The 17,126-nt window shown below is 47.2% G+C and overlaps 1 protein-coding gene across 1 annotated transcript; it reads right to left on the reverse strand.

Moving 5' to 3' along the window:
* Positions 1-395: 395 nt before the first annotated feature.
* Positions 396-16,011, reverse strand: CSUI_003328 (patatin family protein). Its single transcript, XM_068063526.1, has 2 exons — positions 11,902-16,011; positions 396-11,291 (listed from the first exon to the last, which is right to left on the reverse strand). Exons 1-2 carry the CDS (start codon positions 14,240-14,242, stop codon positions 1,897-1,899), a joined length of 11,736 nt encoding a protein of 3,911 aa, XP_067924499.1. The 5' UTR covers positions 14,243-16,011; the 3' UTR covers positions 396-1,896.
* Positions 16,012-17,126: the final 1,115 nt, after the last annotated feature.

The raw sequence follows: 17,126 nt of genomic DNA on the forward strand, positions 1-17,126 counted from the left end.
TATTCTATCTCTCTTTGCCTTGAATCTTTGCGCTTTCTAGTGATCTCTTGGTTCTTTCCAGTTGTCTCGGTGAACTTCTTCACTTTTGTTCTTGGCTCTCATGAAGCTCTTAAGGGGGCGAAGAGGAAGTCAACAGAAGTCGACTCGATCACGTACTGAAGGGAGTTTATTCTTCCTTTCTATCTTTCAATTCTGAGCCAGCGATCTATACAAGTGCTTTTAGAGGACAGGAAGCAAAGCACGATAGCGCATAAAAATTCTCCTTTGCTTTTATATATATATAAGTCTGTTCTCCTCTGCAGCTCGCCTATCAGTTCTATAGCTTTCCAAACGTGAAGCTACACTTGGTAGAGTCTTCTTAGCACTCAAGAGACAACACCTCTGTCTTTCTATCTGTCTCTTCCCAACAGACAGATTGAGAAGAATCTGTCACCATCCCTCTGCTGCAGCAGAAACCCACCCTGGCAGAGGGAAATCTGCGCAATCATGGCTCGAAGAAATAAAAAATGACATCGAGTCTACTGATGATACGATCTCTAGAGATAGACAGACATGAATGAGAGACACAATCTACCTACATAGAGTGGAAAAGAAGAGAAGCCAGAAAACACAACGCTTCTTTCTTCTCCGCTTCGCTTGAAAGAACGAATTCCTGATCTCGGGCACGGCGCTATCTCACCAACGGTAATGATGTCTGCTCTTCATTCGCCATTTACTCATACACATATAGAACCACGTATATATGTACATGTACATACACACTCAAAGCACCCTAAGATGCTCAGGACACACATACACCTGCCCGTCCTATCGTTTGTCCAAGACAGTTGGGTAGGTAAGTAAAAAAGGTTTACGCGCATCCCGTCAATTCCATACAACCTCACACTCGCTTTTGTAGTGGTCTATTCTCGCCCTCTCTTCCTCTCTTTACCCATGAGTTTCTGATAAAAAGCGACGTAGAGCACCTCTCTGTCAAACACAAGAAAGAGACTCCTGTCTCCTCGCATGCCACATTTACAAAACACCTCCACTACCGACCAGAGACAGAGGTTCAGTAGCAAAACATCACGTCGCTCTTGGTAGTTGTTCTTTGGGGTAAGTCGTGAGACGTCTCCTTCTTCTATATTCTCTCAGAATGAAATAGGACAAAGAGGCCATAAGAAGGTCTTACGTTCTCCTGTTAACTGCAGGCGAGAGGTAAGGGTCACCTTGTCTTTAGCGAGTGGGCTCTCTTCACACTCGTTTCTCGGATTTTTTTCTCTTTTTCTCTTGATTTCGCACGTACAAATGTCCAGGCTAGGGTATGTCAGTCGCTGCGTGGCAAAGGAGATCACCGTACTTCCATTTGCGGTGTACCTACACCGGAGATAGACTTACGAGAAGTCTCATCGACGTAGACACTGTGATTACTTGTTTTGGTTTCAGAAGATCATGAAAAGATGCATATACACGGACAAAGTGTATGTATTACTTCACAAACCTAGGGAAACACTGGAAAGAGACGATGAAGAAAGGGAAGTTCTCACGAGCTGAACAACTGCATTCTATCGAAAGGGAGAACGAAGAGAAGGAGGACAAAAGAAGAAGGAAAGAGGAAAGAAGAAAACGTACATCATACCGAACTGGGTGTAGAGACACTGTACTGACGTAATTGTGTACAATGCCGTATTCTTCAAGTTTCTTTCTTCATGAAAAGAAAGAAAGTGTACCTGTCCGTCTTCAGATATTAGTAAATAGAACTGCACTCATGGACGTCTCTCGACCTTTACTTTTCCTTCTTCCCTGGTCTAAAGATTGGGATGTCTCAAGCAACACTTCACGTGTGGTGTACATACACCTGCATCCCCCCCTACCCATGCCGAATCTTTCCATGCTCGTCCACTACTATACCTTCCTTCACTCGTCCTTCTCCTTCTCTGAGTTCTCAGCCTGCAGGTGAGCGTGAATCGTCTGAAGCACAACTCTTACACCCGTAGCAGGCGCAAGAACTTCTTCTTCATCATGAGGACCATTAGATGATCGATCTCTTGAAACGTCGTTTCTGGAATCTTCTCCAAGCTCTTCTTTCCTTTCATGAAAACCACCACCACGAAAAGAGGAAGTTTCTCTTTCTTTAGAAGAAGGATCTGTCTGCCGAGCCATACCTTGATACGGATTCTGTGATAGACTCTGCTCCTTCTTCTTCGTCTCGAACTCTGACAAGGGTGATGTGTTTTCCTCTGAAACTTCATTCATTGAAAACTCTAGAGGAGAAGTCGGATATGCAAACAAAAGATCTAGGATACCTTCTTCACCTATGTGACGATCTGTTTCCCCTCTAAACTTTGTCTGTACACCTCGTTTTCTTTTCTTTCTCCGGCTAATACTCGAGAACCACGCCCATAGAGAACGCCTAGGCTGTTTATTTCTACACGCTGCTGTCCCTATTCTCGCTAAGGCCGCCGAGACAGCCGAAGATGTTGAAGGCGTCGTTAAGCAGGAAGAATCTTGGCGACTTGAAGGAAGGGAAGAGTTAGAAGTACAGGAAGAAAGATCGGCAGAAGAAGTTGATGAACTCGACTTGAACGAGGAAAGAAAAGGTAGTCGAAGTGCAATGAAAGATGAAGATTTCCTCTCTGAAACGACCACACTATCTGGAGAAGAGGAGGAAGGCGACGCAAGTTGACCTTGAGAAGATGTATGGTCCGATAGAGGAAGAGACTCTGAGAGAGCACCACGAAAGACAGATGAGAACTCTTCCTTCTCTCCTGTCTCTTTGTTTATCATCTCGATTGTCGATGATTCGATGCTTTCTCCGCCTTGTTGGTGTTGTTGTACTTCCCCTCTTGACGCCTTATCGACGGGGACTGCAGGATTGTCTATACAAGATGGACGACGAAAGTCTTTCTCTTTCTCATTTCGATCACCTGTGGATTTCTTCAGGACACATTCTCTTTGATAAAGCTTCGAATGATTAAAACCACCGTCACCCCGTTTTTCTAAAGAGGAAGGAAGAAAATGAAGAATGTGACCCACTCTCCTCTTTGTCCACAGAGAGAATCTTTTCACAGTGTTTATGAAGAACAGTCTTGAAAACTGGTAGCGCTGTTCTTCTCCGCCTTGATCTTCTTTTCTATAACGTTCACCTTCACTATCACATCCCCTGGTACGACAACTATCCTTATCCCACCTCTGCGGCTTCTGACGATCCTTCGCTCTATGTCCCGGGTGGCGACATTCTTCTTCTTCTCCTCCTCCCTCTCTTCCTCTCTGGTCACCATGTACCTCTTCTTCTTCCTTCCTCACACCATGATCTTCTTCTTCTTCTCCCTCTAGACTAGATGCATCTTCGTCTTCATCTTCTTCTGGGCGCCATCTTCTTTTGCTTTCTTCCTCTTTCTCCCCCCTGTTGGAAAGTTTCTCAACGACCTGCATCAGTCTTCTTTCATTTCTTGGATCTTCAAAGTATTCCTTAGCCACTTGCTTGAGTTTCTCGAGTTTCTCTATACTGGTTTCATCTATAGGCCAGTCTCCTGAGACTTCAGGATTGAATCGAAAATACGTTCCTTCATCTAACAGCTCAGTTAAAACACCATGGATAGCTTCTGTATTCGTCGCACAGTTAGCTAGCTGACTTAAGAGTGTCTCCCACCCTCCTAATCCTAGTAACGATAAAGCTCCACTCCCACTACTGCTAGCATTAGTAGTAGGAGTACTACCGTCACTATTCAAGTGGCTCACATAAGCTCCTTCATCGTTTTTCTCTTTGAGATCTTTCTTTCGTAACTCTTGAGCTGTCTTAGAAACGAAATTTTCATCTTCTCCATGTAGTCTCTCTGCTTCATCTCCATCAAGGTAGACAGCTCTTCTATTCCTTTGATCTTGTCTGTTTCTGTTTCTCTTCATGGATGTAAAAGGGAAAGAAGGTAGTTTGCCTGTACCTATACTGACGACAAGATCTATAGGCATATCATCACCATATAAAGCACGTGCTTCAGCTATAGCTACAGCAGTTGGGTTGTTCGCTAGAAGGGCGCCATCGGAATAAGGCCGATCGTCAAGCCGAATGCCTGCGAAATAGCCAGGGGCAGCTGTGGTAGCTCGTAAAGCATCTTTGACTGCGACGCGAAACGAACCAGCATGGCGTGACCCTTTTGTCGACGGAAGAAGAAGAAAAGATGAAGAAGAACGTCTTGACAGAGAATGAGGTGATGAACAAGACAATGGAGAATGAGACGAAGAAATAGTCGCAGGAGAGGATGACGATGGTGACGGTGAACGGGATGTTGAAGGGAAGAAAAACTGAAAGATTCGGCGGAAAGGAAGAAAAGTTGAAGACGAGAGTAATGAGCGAGATGATCTAGAGGAACGGCGGGTCGATCCTGTTGTTGTTCTAAGGCGTGAATTTGCTGAAGAATTGAGAAAGGAAGAAGATGAAGGTGCATTCGTTCGACGGCCACACTGTTGATTAAGTTTTCTTTCATTGATTCCTTCTTGTCTTCTAGGAGCGTCACTTATTCTTTCTTCTTGTTCTTCTTTTCTTCCTAAGAAGCATCTACGCATCCACCCTTTCAATCCTCCTTCCCCTTCTTGACTCCTGCTACTGCCCCCACCTCGTCCTTCTCTCTTACTCCGCTGTCTTCTGTCCCATGTATCTTCTATCGCCTCGTGATCATCTTGATTCTCTTCGACTCCTTCATGCGCCTTGTTCCCCCCCTCTTCTCTACAGCAGCTGGTCAAAGATTTCCTCGTCGTAGGGACCTTAACTAGTCCGACAGGATAGTTATAGTTTCTCCATACCATCACATCTGTTGGATTTGGCGTCGCAATGGTACTAAGACAGAAAACCTTCGGGCATGTCGGGTCTCCAGCAAAATCGATCATCTTTGTATGGCCCCATGCTCTTTCAAGAATTTCTTCCCATGCTCGTTCATCATAGGCAGCCTGTCGAAGGACCAAACGAGCCGCTGTAACAGCAGGAGAATCTTTAACAAAGATTTCACGGATAAGAAGATCATACAGTCTTTCTGTCTCAGCTACCGTGGCACGTTCAAGTCCTAAGAGAATAGCAAGAACTCCTCCTGTTGATGTCCCACAGATCAGATCAAACTCTTCATAGACATGACGAATGCCATTCTGTCTTCCCCCCTTTTGACTCAGACGATTCATAAGAATCTTCAAAAGAGCTAAACTCAAAACACCTCTTGTTCCTCCTCCATCAAAGGACAGAATTCTTAAACCTCTTCTTCTCCTCCTTTCTCTTCTTTGTTGATCCTCCTTTCTTGTCCCAAAAGATTCCGGTGATAGAGCATACAACGGGCTGTTGACGGCATGCATGTAAGAAGAATCTCTTAGATCTTGGAAACCTAACGCTGCTTTCAAGATTTCCACAAGACGGAGACGTCTAGCGATTCTCTTGTTGGCCCGTCCATGTCGAAGGGAAGGTGGTGACGGAGACGAAGAACAAGAGAGAAAAGGTTGAGGAGGGAAGGTCTCTGGTGTATGTACACTCGCGTGAGGGGGTAATGATGATAGAGTCGAAGACGTCGCGTTGTGGTTTTCTTTCAGTTTCTCAGACACAGTTTGAAGGGCAAAGTAAAGACCTATATGACGTTGTAAGACGTCTTCTACCCAGGAATCCGAAAGTAAGCAGATTCGGTAGAAAATCTCTAGAGCCGCTGTCTCACCTTTAACAAGAGAAGAATCTTCACTTGGATACATGGGATTCTTCCTCACGTATAGTTCAGCCTCACCTTCCTCGTCTTCTTTTCCTGTATTCTCCTTGTTTCTTATGTGAGAAAGGCCCGTGTAATTTAGGTGATTCTCTTCGTGTAGTTTTTTCTGAAAAGAAAGGCTATTCGCTTCTTCAGACATCATCGTTTCCGGCATTCTTCTCCGTTCCTCTGCCTTCAGTCTCTGTGTAGTTTGATAAGGAGCGACTAAGGCATCGGCTAATAGATCGACTAACGCAAATCGACCTTTCATTTGAGATGTCGACTCGTCTGCTCCATGAACTTCATAATGACGACGAGATGGAATCCTTATATCAGCAGCCTTAAATCTTTCCTTTTCCTCGGGACGTCCGTCATCTCCTTCTTCTATCTCTCTTCTTCCATCCTTCTCTAGAATCACTTTCGATGTCGGGCTTCTCTCGTACATCCTAGTAGACGGGTCCTCGTCACCTGGTAAATCTGCATGACGATGGCCTTCCTTCATCTTCCTTCCTCGAATACTCTCATGAGAGACATGAGTGTCGTCTTTCTCTATAGAAATTTTCAGGGCTAGCGCAGCCTCAGAGAAAGCATCAGCTGTAAGACTCTCATGAGGACTACTCTTACAGAGGACATCTAGAATAGTACAGAGTGCGTGGGTTCGAACCCAAGCGTGGCTTGATTGAGTTGCTTCAAGTAACATGCGATACCCTGCTGCCTTCAGATCAGAAGGTTTGACAGATGAAAAGGCTGTGCCTCTCATGCTCTTTGAAGTCGCCTTCTCCTCTCTCACTGGCTTCACATTTAACCCTGGTGTACCTGTCTTTATTTCCTGACTATCGGGAAACATAGACAGATCACTAGAGCTTCGTGAAAGGGCTGAGGACAAACCCGGGCCTCTTAATAGAATCAAGATATCAACAGGGGAGGAAAGAGCAGTATAAGAAGATGACCCAAAGGGAGAGAAAGAGGAACGAAGAGAAGATGAAGAGGAGGTGGAGATTGAGGTACGAGAACTAAGAGACGGAGAAACAGAAGAAGTCAGAGAATACGGAAAGGAAACCGATCCGTTTGCATCGACGTTGGTTTTGTCTTCGACATCATTCTCTTCTTCTTCATCATCAGGTCGAAGGTATACACCTAAGAGTGCCCATTCTCCCGTAGAACCGCCTACTGCTGTTCCTTTTCCTTTCAAATTTCTTCTCTCTCCTTCTTCAATCACTACCTCTCCATCTCGGAGCTCTGAGACATACAAGCTTGCCTTAGAAAGCTCAGTCTTGAGAAAGTCTCTCAACTTTTCTTCTTCTTCCTCTTGAGAATAAACTGAAGACCACTTCACTCCGCTTGTTGTCTTACTGCCTATGTGGTGTTGTCTCGTGTCTCCTCTCTGATCCATTGCCCCGCTATTCTCTTCATGATCGAGACTGTGAGGCCTTGGAGCGAAATTTCTTTTTTTAGCCTCTGACGCTTCTCTCTTAGTGTCTCTCTGTATACCTGTATGGTGATGATGAAGATCTGTCTCTTTGGAAGAATATCTTAGGTGAGCTGAGGGAGAGGGAACTTCTAAAGAAGAAGAAGAAGAAGAAGAATCATCGTCAGCTCCATCTTGCTTATTATTAGCCACAGTCGCAGGTGGTGTGTCGTGCGTAACCCCTGCTATCTTAAGACGAGATGACTCGTCGAGCTCTTCCTCCTTTTCTCCGCTCTTTCTTTCCTTTTCCTCCGTCTCCACATCTGTCCCATCGAGTATCTTCTTCTGCAAAGATCGACTCTTGCCCACGTTCTTGTCTGGCTCTTCCTCTTTCTGCTTTTGGAAAGAACAAGGATTTGTATCCGTATTCTCTTCTTCTTTTGTGTCTTCTCTCTCCCCTTCATATTCTTTGTTGACAGCATCTTCCTCCTCTTTCTTCTTCCTCGTTTCTATGTTCAGTCCTCTCAGACACGTGTCTGCTCCCTCATGGAAGTTGCTATCAGGTGTATTGTGAGCTCTCTTCTCAGGCCGCCTAGGTTCTCCTTCCTCTACTTCTTCAAGACCCTCCCTCTCACCGCCCTCTTGACATGCCTTGGAAATCTCTCGATCTCTTTTTTCTTGTCTTACGTTCTTATCTCTCATGCTCTCCTCACGATCATTTCTCCCCCTCTCTTGATATTCTTCTTCTACCGTTTCTCGTGGTCTATCACCTCGCTCATCAATCAGAAGGGTCCTTGTTTTCTCTGCCCTCGTATTCTCTCGCTTGTTTCTCTCATGATACTCTCCTCCTTTTCCTTCTCCTCCTTCCGTTCTGTCCTTCATCCGCATGGCAGCTTTCAGACGCTCGATCACATCTCCATGAGGCTCTAGGCTTCCGAGAGCAGATAGAATGGAGTCTGTTGAGATACGTGCATTAGGAGAAAGAAGGACAGGGAGCCACAGAAAGCGAGGTTTTGTCTTGTATCTTCTTGATGCTTTCTCTCTCCGTCTATCTGCTTCTTTTTCCTTCTCTTGCTCTATGTCTGAACCTCCCTTTCCATGTCCTTTCTCATCCACCGAAGTGTCTTTCTTCTTCTTTAGGAAACGACTTATACACGAGTTCTTCTTGAACATCCACGATAAGAGCGATGCAGCTGACTGGGTCCACCCCTTCGAGTCGCGAGAAAAGAAGGAAAAAGAAGAAGAGAAAGAGGAAGGAGGAGATGAGGCATCTTCATGTATCTCATCATTCTTCTTCTCCTTCTGTTGGTAATGGGTTAAAACATGTCGTGACGACTCTCTCAAAACGTCTCCTCCTTCTTTCCCCAGGGCGTCCGTTTCCGGAGGGCGCTTCAGCCGCTTCAAGGAGGAGGAGCGAGCAGAGATGTTCTCTACGGGAAGTTCGTACTCACCTTCCTTTTTGCTATCTCTTCTTTGTAATCTCCTGTCAAGAAATTCTCTACGAAGTCGTGGTCTCTCCTCATTCTCAAGGAATAGACAGAGTGATGACTGTTCCTCTGCTTTCAAGTCGAGGAGGCGAAGAATGATACGAGCAAGAGATCGAGGATCTTCATGTCTATGACAGGGAGGTGCTCTCTCCTCCCTACTAGATGAAAAGTGCTGCGTTGAATTTCCGCCACATATCTTGGGCGAAGTGAGAGAATCTCCATGCCCCCTCACTTCTTCCTCTTCTTCACCTTTACTATGTGTCTGGATGGAGTTCTTCGTCATCATAAGACCTCTGCTATCCCATGATGAACTTTCTTCTTGAGATTCGCTCGCATGGACATCTCCTCCATGGGTAAATGAGGCCTTGACGCTTTCTTCTTTTCTCCCAATCTCTTCCAGCCCTTCTTCCCCTTCTGGGGGAGATCGATGATGATCATGACATGTTTCCTTGTCATTCCGCTCTTTCTTCTCTTCTTCTTCTCCCTTTCCCTTCTTCTCCTCCTCCTTCTCTGTATGTATCGGGGGGTTTGGTTCCTCGTTATCATGAAGTCCTCCATTATTGTACGAAGATAATTTCTTCTCGTCGTCTTCCTCTATTCTCCCTGATAACTCATTCGACGTCATCTTCCTCTCAGTCTCTGTCTCATCATCCGTCTCTGTTGTCTTTGAGTGTAGGCCTTCTTTCCGCGTCTCTCCCCGTAGCCTTCCCTCTTCCTCAAAAATCTTTTCTTTCTCGGAGCTTGGAATTTCCTTTGCTCCGAACTGGGTAGCCCGTCCAGATTCTCTCCCTTCATCTTCTTCTCCTTCGTCTTCCCTTCTTTCATCTTCGTCTCCTTCAGCTTCTTCTCTTTCATCTTCATGGCCTGCACTTGGCATACCGTCGGTCTCACGATGGAATGAGCTATCTTTGTTTTGAACCTCCTCATCATGTTCACTTCTCAACTCTTCTTCTTTCTCTTTCCAGCTGGCTTCATCTGTCTTTCCGACTACTGTCTCACCTAACCCTCTCCCGCCTTTCGAGACCATCTCGGTTTGATTTCCTAGCTTTCTCTCACTTTTTATCTCTTCTTTCATCTCCCTGGCCAACTCTATCTTCACTACAGAGTCTTGAGAAGTACGTGAATTCTTGGAGTCATGAAGATGTCTTGTTTCTTCTAGCAAGGGCCCTGTTGTCGAATTTTCTGTATCAGTAGGGACTGCCGTCTCTTGTTCATCATCTGTCTCTTCTTCTCTTTTGTGAAGTTTTTCTCCCCCTGAGGAAATACATGGGCCTTCCTTGTTACTGGGAGTTGTGTGTGGTAGAGATCCTTTTCTCGATGAAAGGCATTCTTCTTCTTCTCCATCGTTTCGTTGAACGTCTACTCTTCCCTGTCCGCCTTGTTGTCTCTCAAGAGAGGAGAGAATAGAGGCGGGAGAAGAAGAAGACGAACTGAAGAGGGACGACGATGAAGGAGTAGAAACACTCGAAATAGTAGTAGCCAATGTTTCCCGGGGTGGGATCTCCTTTTCTCCATTTCTTACTTCAACAGAAGAAGAAGACGAAGTGCTCTGATCATGTTGTTGTATTGATTCATCTCGTGTCTCTAGTTGACTATGTGGGCTATGACCATCTGTCCTACCACTTAGGGTAACCCCCCTATCCTTATGGTCTTGATCGCCATCATCCTTATTATCATCGCCTTCCTCTTCTTCTGCTGTCTCTTCGGTCTTTTCTTCTCCATAACTCGTTCTTCCTTCCTTGATTCCAACCCCGCACTTCTCCTGAGGTGAAACGATCATCTTTTCTTCTTCTTCTCTTTCTTCCTCTCCCTCTCTTTCAGTCAACCGTACGAGAATCTCTCGTAGACCTCCTGTGGCACGAGCTTTCTCGCGCCCTTCACTTGTATAGACAAGAAGAATCCCAAGAAGTTTCAGCGCGTCCAGTTGAGCTTGGCGCATGATATAAACTTCCTTTCCGTCTTCAACTGGGAACTTGTTCTTCCCCCTACTACAAAACGGACAAGAGGTATGATCTTCTTTCCCATCTCCGTACCGTATCATTCTTGATTTCTGCTCCTTCTTCTCTAACTTTGCTTCGTTGTCCCGCAAGTCCTGTCTCGTCTCTCCCCCCCCTACCCCCCACATCCATCTCCGCCATGGACTACTACTAGGACTACTTCCCCTGGGAGACGAATCTTTGGTTGTATGATTGCCTGGATACCTTCTCTTCTGTCCTGTGGAGTCTTCGTTGTCTAGACTGTGAAAAAGAAGAGAAACTAAAGCTGTAAAGATACCCTCTCGTACCATATGACCAAGTAAAAACGAGGATGATGATGATGACGATAGTGACGATGGAGATGCAGGGGCTCGCGTAGCTACACCAGCAACAGGAGATATGCACACACTCGAATCCAGAGTGTCGTCCCTTTCCTTATTCTTCGTGCTTGATCTTTCCTCTATAGAGCTCGTTTTACTACTATGGACTTCGTAAGAAGCTTCCGTGAAAGAATCTGTCTTTCTATCATCATATACGGCGCCTCCATGGAGAGATGAGAGGAGACGAAAGAAATCCTTCGAAACGACAGGCGGTCGAGATGGTAGAGAAGTCGTTGTAGCCATGAGAAGTAGAGCCCGGACCGCACGGGCACGGCAAGAAAGAGATAGAGGGGCAGAAGAGGATCGCCTTGAAGAAGACAGAAGACCCCGAATGAGAATGCTGCATGCTGGTAAAAAGAAAAATCCCAAAAATACCTACACAACATATAATGACTGCAGTCGTTTGATCTCATGTCTAGATAAGTATCCATATATAGAGAGAGATATACATGTATGTATGTATATATATATATATATATATACTTATGTATCTATGTATCTGTATAAATATGGATATATATGTTTGACAAAGGAAGAAACGCCCCCAATAAGAGATGATGTAAATCTGCCGCTTTCGTGTGGAAGGATATTGAAAAAGAAGGCTTGGACTTCATGAGAAGAGAAAACTCGGGTAACAGACGAATGCCCGCCATTTGATCCAGAGAACAGAGGCAGCAGAGAGGGGCTCCCGAGTGCTGCGATACATTAGATATATTCATTACACATTCGTGCATACATGCATACATATAAATAATACAAAACCAGGCCACGTATCCAGGAGGGGGCTGACTGTCAGCCGCCAGTATGACAATAATACATTTCTCGGGGCGTACCGAAGAGACGATATGCAAAGAGCCAGGAGGCAGAGGTACTGATCCAGACATGTTAGCAATGTAGAGGTCTTGAAATCTTTTCACCATCACGTCCTTTGTCGATTAAGGAAAGAGGGCATCTCACCTGCTGCATGTGCACAGTCGTTGAACGTCGGCTCTCGCGTTACAGTTGTTACTGGTGTTTCTCTCCTATCCCTAGCGGTGACGCTAGCATACATGCCTTCCTCACGAGCGTGTTGACTCCCTTCTCTCTGTGAGCTCCTCCTGGCATTCTCATCTCTTTCTCCTTGCACACCCGCGTCATTTTCAGCCGTATTTGGACCCCTACTTCTTCCGCTACACTTGTCGTCGTTTTTATCTCCCCCCAACCATTTGGACCGTTCCTCAAAGTCTTTGTTTTCTTCAGGCTCTTCACCTCCTCTCGCTCCGTCACCTCCTGATGCGTAAAGCCTCTGCGCAGCCTCTTTCCTCGTGAGATCATCTTGCTGTGAGAGCCTGTGAGTCGCATGGAAAGAGGACATAAGAAATCTACTTGGTGTGAAACAACTCAAACCTTCTTGTTCTCTCTGTCTACCTCTTCGTGGTGCACATGAGAAAGGTGACGACGGAAAGGAAGCAGCTGAGGCTGATAAGACGCTTTCCAGGGGGGCCCTTTTCTTCCTACTTAAGCCTCCTCTCCATGACTCTTTGTCTTTTGTGGCATGTTTTCTCCATCCCCTTTCTCCATGTACTTCCCTGTCATGATCCCTGTATGGCGATTGTAGCAGTGGCTTCTCTACAGAATCTTTGACTCTGTGTTTGAAGTCTTCATGTTCTTTGCGAGTACCTTTTTTCCTCCATCCTTCTGAGCTCGACGTCTCGGGATTGTCTGAGTGATCTTCGAGAGAGACTACCTGATGGATGGCGTCCTCTTGGAGTGTCTTTTTATTGCTACTCCTCTCATAACCCTCCTCGCAGCCACTTCCACTGCTCATCGTTGTCACTGTCTCTCTCTCGTCATTCTGAGTACCCTCTTCACCCCAGGCCGAGAGTTGCCTAGTGATAGACGAGTTGATCTTTTCTTCTTCTAGCAACACTTGAGAAACACATTCAGAATAATTCTGAATGAGAGACCGGTCAAATGCTGTTTCTGTCGCTTTCCTTGAGTCACCCACATGCTGTGGCTCTTTCGCTTCTTGTCGTGCTTCTACGAAGTAGTGGTGGTGGCGGCGACGAGAACGGGATGAAGATACCTCAGTGATATCTCCTCTCTCGCTCCTCCCAACATGCGAAAAGGGGTATTCTTCATCGCATCTAGCTTTCCAGTGGTCTACGCTCGAGGCGTTCTGATAGTTCAGACACCCTCTTTCTTGACATGCGTCACGAGTTCGATCAGAAGAATCTTGCCTTGATGCTTGTACTGGAGAAGACGGAGAGGAGAACAGCGATGATACTGAGGAAGTGTGAGGCGCAAGAAGACGAGAAGAGAGAAGAGAGAATATAAAAGGATTTGCTGATATCTCTCTTATGTTCACACCCGTGTACTCTTCATCTCTCTCGCTTCCAGGAGAGATGACCAAAGACGGAAGAAGAGAAGAAGAGAAAAGAGAGGAGGAAGAACACAACGATGACAGTAAGAGTGAGGAGGCAGTAGCATCGTCGGACGAAGGCATATAGAGAGAGGAAGAAGAAAAAGAAGCAGATACAGAGAAAGGGAGAGAGTTAGTGGAGCCCCCCCCACATTTCCTCTTCTTTCCACATCGTAGCGATGAGAGAAGTACAGCGGGGAAGAATTTCAAGAAACAACTGCGCCTTTGTCTAACTCCTTCTGCCTGTCTTCTTTTTCCTCTTGACCTTCTGAAACAAAGACTGCTTTCACGTCCTCTTGCATGGTCCGCTCTCGTCTTCAGTATGGGTATTCCTGTATCTCTCTTCTCCTTCCTACCATGTGCAGAGCCGACAGATGGCTGCGACAGACGTCTCCAAGATGCTGCGCGCCCGAAACAAGGAGAAATACCTCGCTCCGAGACAGAAAGAATGCTGCGATGGCGTGGAAAGGGAGAAAAGGGACTGCATGATGATGGAGAGGAAGAACAAGGAAGTAAAGAAGATGTAAGACCAGAAGACAGACGAGTAGAAGAAAGAGATGAGGAAGGAGAAGAATGAGAAGGAGAAGAGCTGGTATTCGAGAAGGGTAGAAACGATGGTGAAGAGGATTCAGTTAGCCACCTGATATTGTTGTCGTTTGTTTCTGTGGATGGAGAGTAGAAAGAGGACACGAGGCGGGAAGTATCAGAGAAAGGAGACACGATGCCGAACCCCCGTCTCCCCAATGCTGATGAAACGACCACCGTTGCACGAGAAACGAGGAGCACCTCTACGAAAGAAAGAAGAAGAAGAAAAGAGAAACAATAACTAGCGGAAGAGAGGCGAGAGACAGGTAACTGAAAGCATGGATGACTAAAAGAGTGATAGAGACGTATCATTGTAGTAGGTCTACAAAAACGTGCCAGTCACACATGTCATTCATTCGCAACTCTCCTCACATCTTTGGAGGATTTTAAGAGGTAGAAACAGAAGACATGGAAGCGCTGCGACAGGCAGACAGCCCACCCAAAGAAATCGCTTCGACGGGGGTGGAGCGAGGACAGTCCGTTCCAATGAGAGAGAAGGGAGAACGAAGAACCGCGAGAGTGGGGCGCAAGGAGAAAGAAAAGACTCGGTCTCTCTTAGACCGTGTTGTTTGTTTTCTTCTCTCTTCCCCTTTCTTAGCTTCGTGGACACCTGCCTTTCTTGGTGATATGACGACATTCCTGAGACTCTTTGGCCTGACGAATACTCATCATAAATGATACTCTCACACACCTTGGTGCCTGTTGCCTCACGACTAAATTAGACACAATTTCCTCTGCAGCGTCCTTCCCCTTAGTCTTCTACGCCGTGTAAAGAGGCAGCGCCGACATCGTTCTCTCCCTGTCTCCTTTTTCTTTTTCTCGTCATGCGGTTGGCCGGTACTAACGATCACGCGAAAGAACACGATAAGGGAGAGTTTGTGAAGACGATATATTGAGAGGGGTAGACTGTAGGCCAGACGCACACAGAGTGCACGGAGTATCTCTGTCTCCTGAATGTTAGAAGCCACGTCTCCTTGAAGACCTTGAAGTTGTAGTTGGAATGTTCCGCGTAATGTGAGTAGTCCGTTGTGCGGCTAACTGGCCGGCCGGGGGGACTCAGGACAGCAAAACAGCCCCGAACGTGTGCTCACAGCAGCACCGACGGCAGGCTGACCTGAAACAGTGAAGGCGGGTAGTCAAGATATTTGGCAGAACAAGCAGGCGGCATAACCGCCTTTGCCGTGTCGGCAAGCTTTGTAGGAACTCGACTCCTGAAGAGGGGTGCGTAAAATTCTAGTGCTTGAAACCAACAAGAAAGACTTGCCGCCGCTGATACACAGGATTTGTAACCCGCTTACAGAGTGGTCATCATCGAAAGACAGCTGGGGTGAAGTGGAGTCAGAATCGAGAAATGAAAGAAAAACTCCTCACTACAACACTCTCTCACAATATAAGGAGACCAGCCACTCAGGCAACTTGCCTGGAATCTCAACGAAAAATCAGTAACGGCCAATTCGCAGGACATGCCAGGACAACGCTGACTCAAGACATCGTTATTCTACCAGCAACACGGACAGGCAAGCCAACTGCACCAGAGCGACGGGATCGATCTGTAAGATACGGGAATGCTGCACACCGCATGGACTTCGACGGTATCCAGTGATACATCATTCACTCGACAAGGCAATCTGACACGACAAGATGGTAGACATGCCGTCTTCTTGTCTCTTGCAGAAGACGCTGTCATAAAAGGGGGACTCTGGCACGAATTAATTTGAGTTGCATGAACTACTTCCGGTGACGCCGGAGCTCCTCTTACCCCCGGAGGAGCCTGCAGCCTTCTCCCGTCGTCTGATGCCGCGTGATCCGAGCGCACCAGAAGAGAGACCATGAGGGCTTCTTGAAGCAAATGCGCGTCATCATGCTTCACCTTGCGTGGCTAGTATGTGATTCTCCTGGTACCACCTCGGCAGTTGGGTGACTTTACGTTAGGGATAAGCGCGCTCGATACACCAGTCATCGCGAAGGGCGACCCATCATTGTAGAAGTTGAAGATTGTGCTTCACAGAAAAAAGGCTGTTAATTCAGCTACTCCTGAAGAGTTTCCTCGTACGACCGGGAGTCATTTGACGGGAATCGGCAGTCGGCACAGAATCAGTGATACCGTGGGCGAGGACAGCAGCGGTGTTCCACTTCCCGTCTACGACGTCCGTTCCCCCCCCATGTGTGCCGGGGTGAAAGATTGCCAGATATGACCGTCCTCCGCCGCTGTATACTGTGCTGTCCGGTATACAGCAAGTAGGGGTAAGACAGGGGGTGTGGCCAGGGCCGCGAACTGCGGCAATGGCTTCTGGTAGCGGCACAAACAGCTGTTGCAAGAGAGACATAGACACGGAGTCAGCACTGCACGTTGTCGATGCGCTCCGAGCCTGCGCAAGCTTCCCAGATCGCTGGCTTCCACTGAAGTGTAGAGTCCGACTTTCGAAGTGGCGTGACCACCAATGTTTCCACACTGTCAGCTATACGCACTGCTCCTAACTCTTTACGACGGCGTGACTGCGGCTCAGCGGCTGTTTACTAGCCTACTGAACACTGTCGCTTTCACGGGCATAACATACTCGCGATACATATACTTTTCACCAAACAGGCCTCCGGTGAAGGAGTTGGACTTCTTGCATGTTGAACGCCGACGCAGTGCTTGTAACGGGTCTGGCGCGTTTTCGCGGTGGGTCGTGGGTGCTTCAAGTGGAAGTTGCGGGGCGCTGATAGTTCTGGTTGAGGAGTGGTATGTTACTCTGTGTGCCTGGCTGGGTGTTACGGTATGCATGGAGCGCACACGAAAAGTTTCAGACCTGGCCATAGACCACCACACCGTGAGAGCTCCTCACAGCGACACCCCCCGGGTGGCAACGCCGAGTCTCAGCGGGCGCAGCAAGCAGGTTGTGGATGCGCTGATCCAGCTACGGCTGCGAGGATTGTTTGGTGTTGCGAGCGTGTCACCCAAGCGTCGAACCCAACGGCCGAGCAAGCAAGAATGCAGGCAATCAGCAAGCGCTGGCTTCTGCTTGTGTTGCAGGAGTCCGGACCATGAACTCTCGGGCTGCCAGCGGTGGCAGGAGCATCTCGGGAACCATAATGCTAGGCTCCATAACTCTGCGACGTGCCTGCAACGAGGACACTCGTACGAGGCATCTCCGCGCGGCCTCCTTGTTGGTGGCGCAAGGGGGCAAGGAGGCCGCGATCTCCAGTTGTGCGT

Source organism: Cystoisospora suis (assembly GCF_002600585.1).
Source record: "Cystoisospora suis strain Wien I chromosome Unknown contig_1458, whole genome shotgun sequence".
Taxonomy (NCBI): domain Eukaryota; phylum Apicomplexa; class Conoidasida; order Eucoccidiorida; family Sarcocystidae; genus Cystoisospora; species Cystoisospora suis.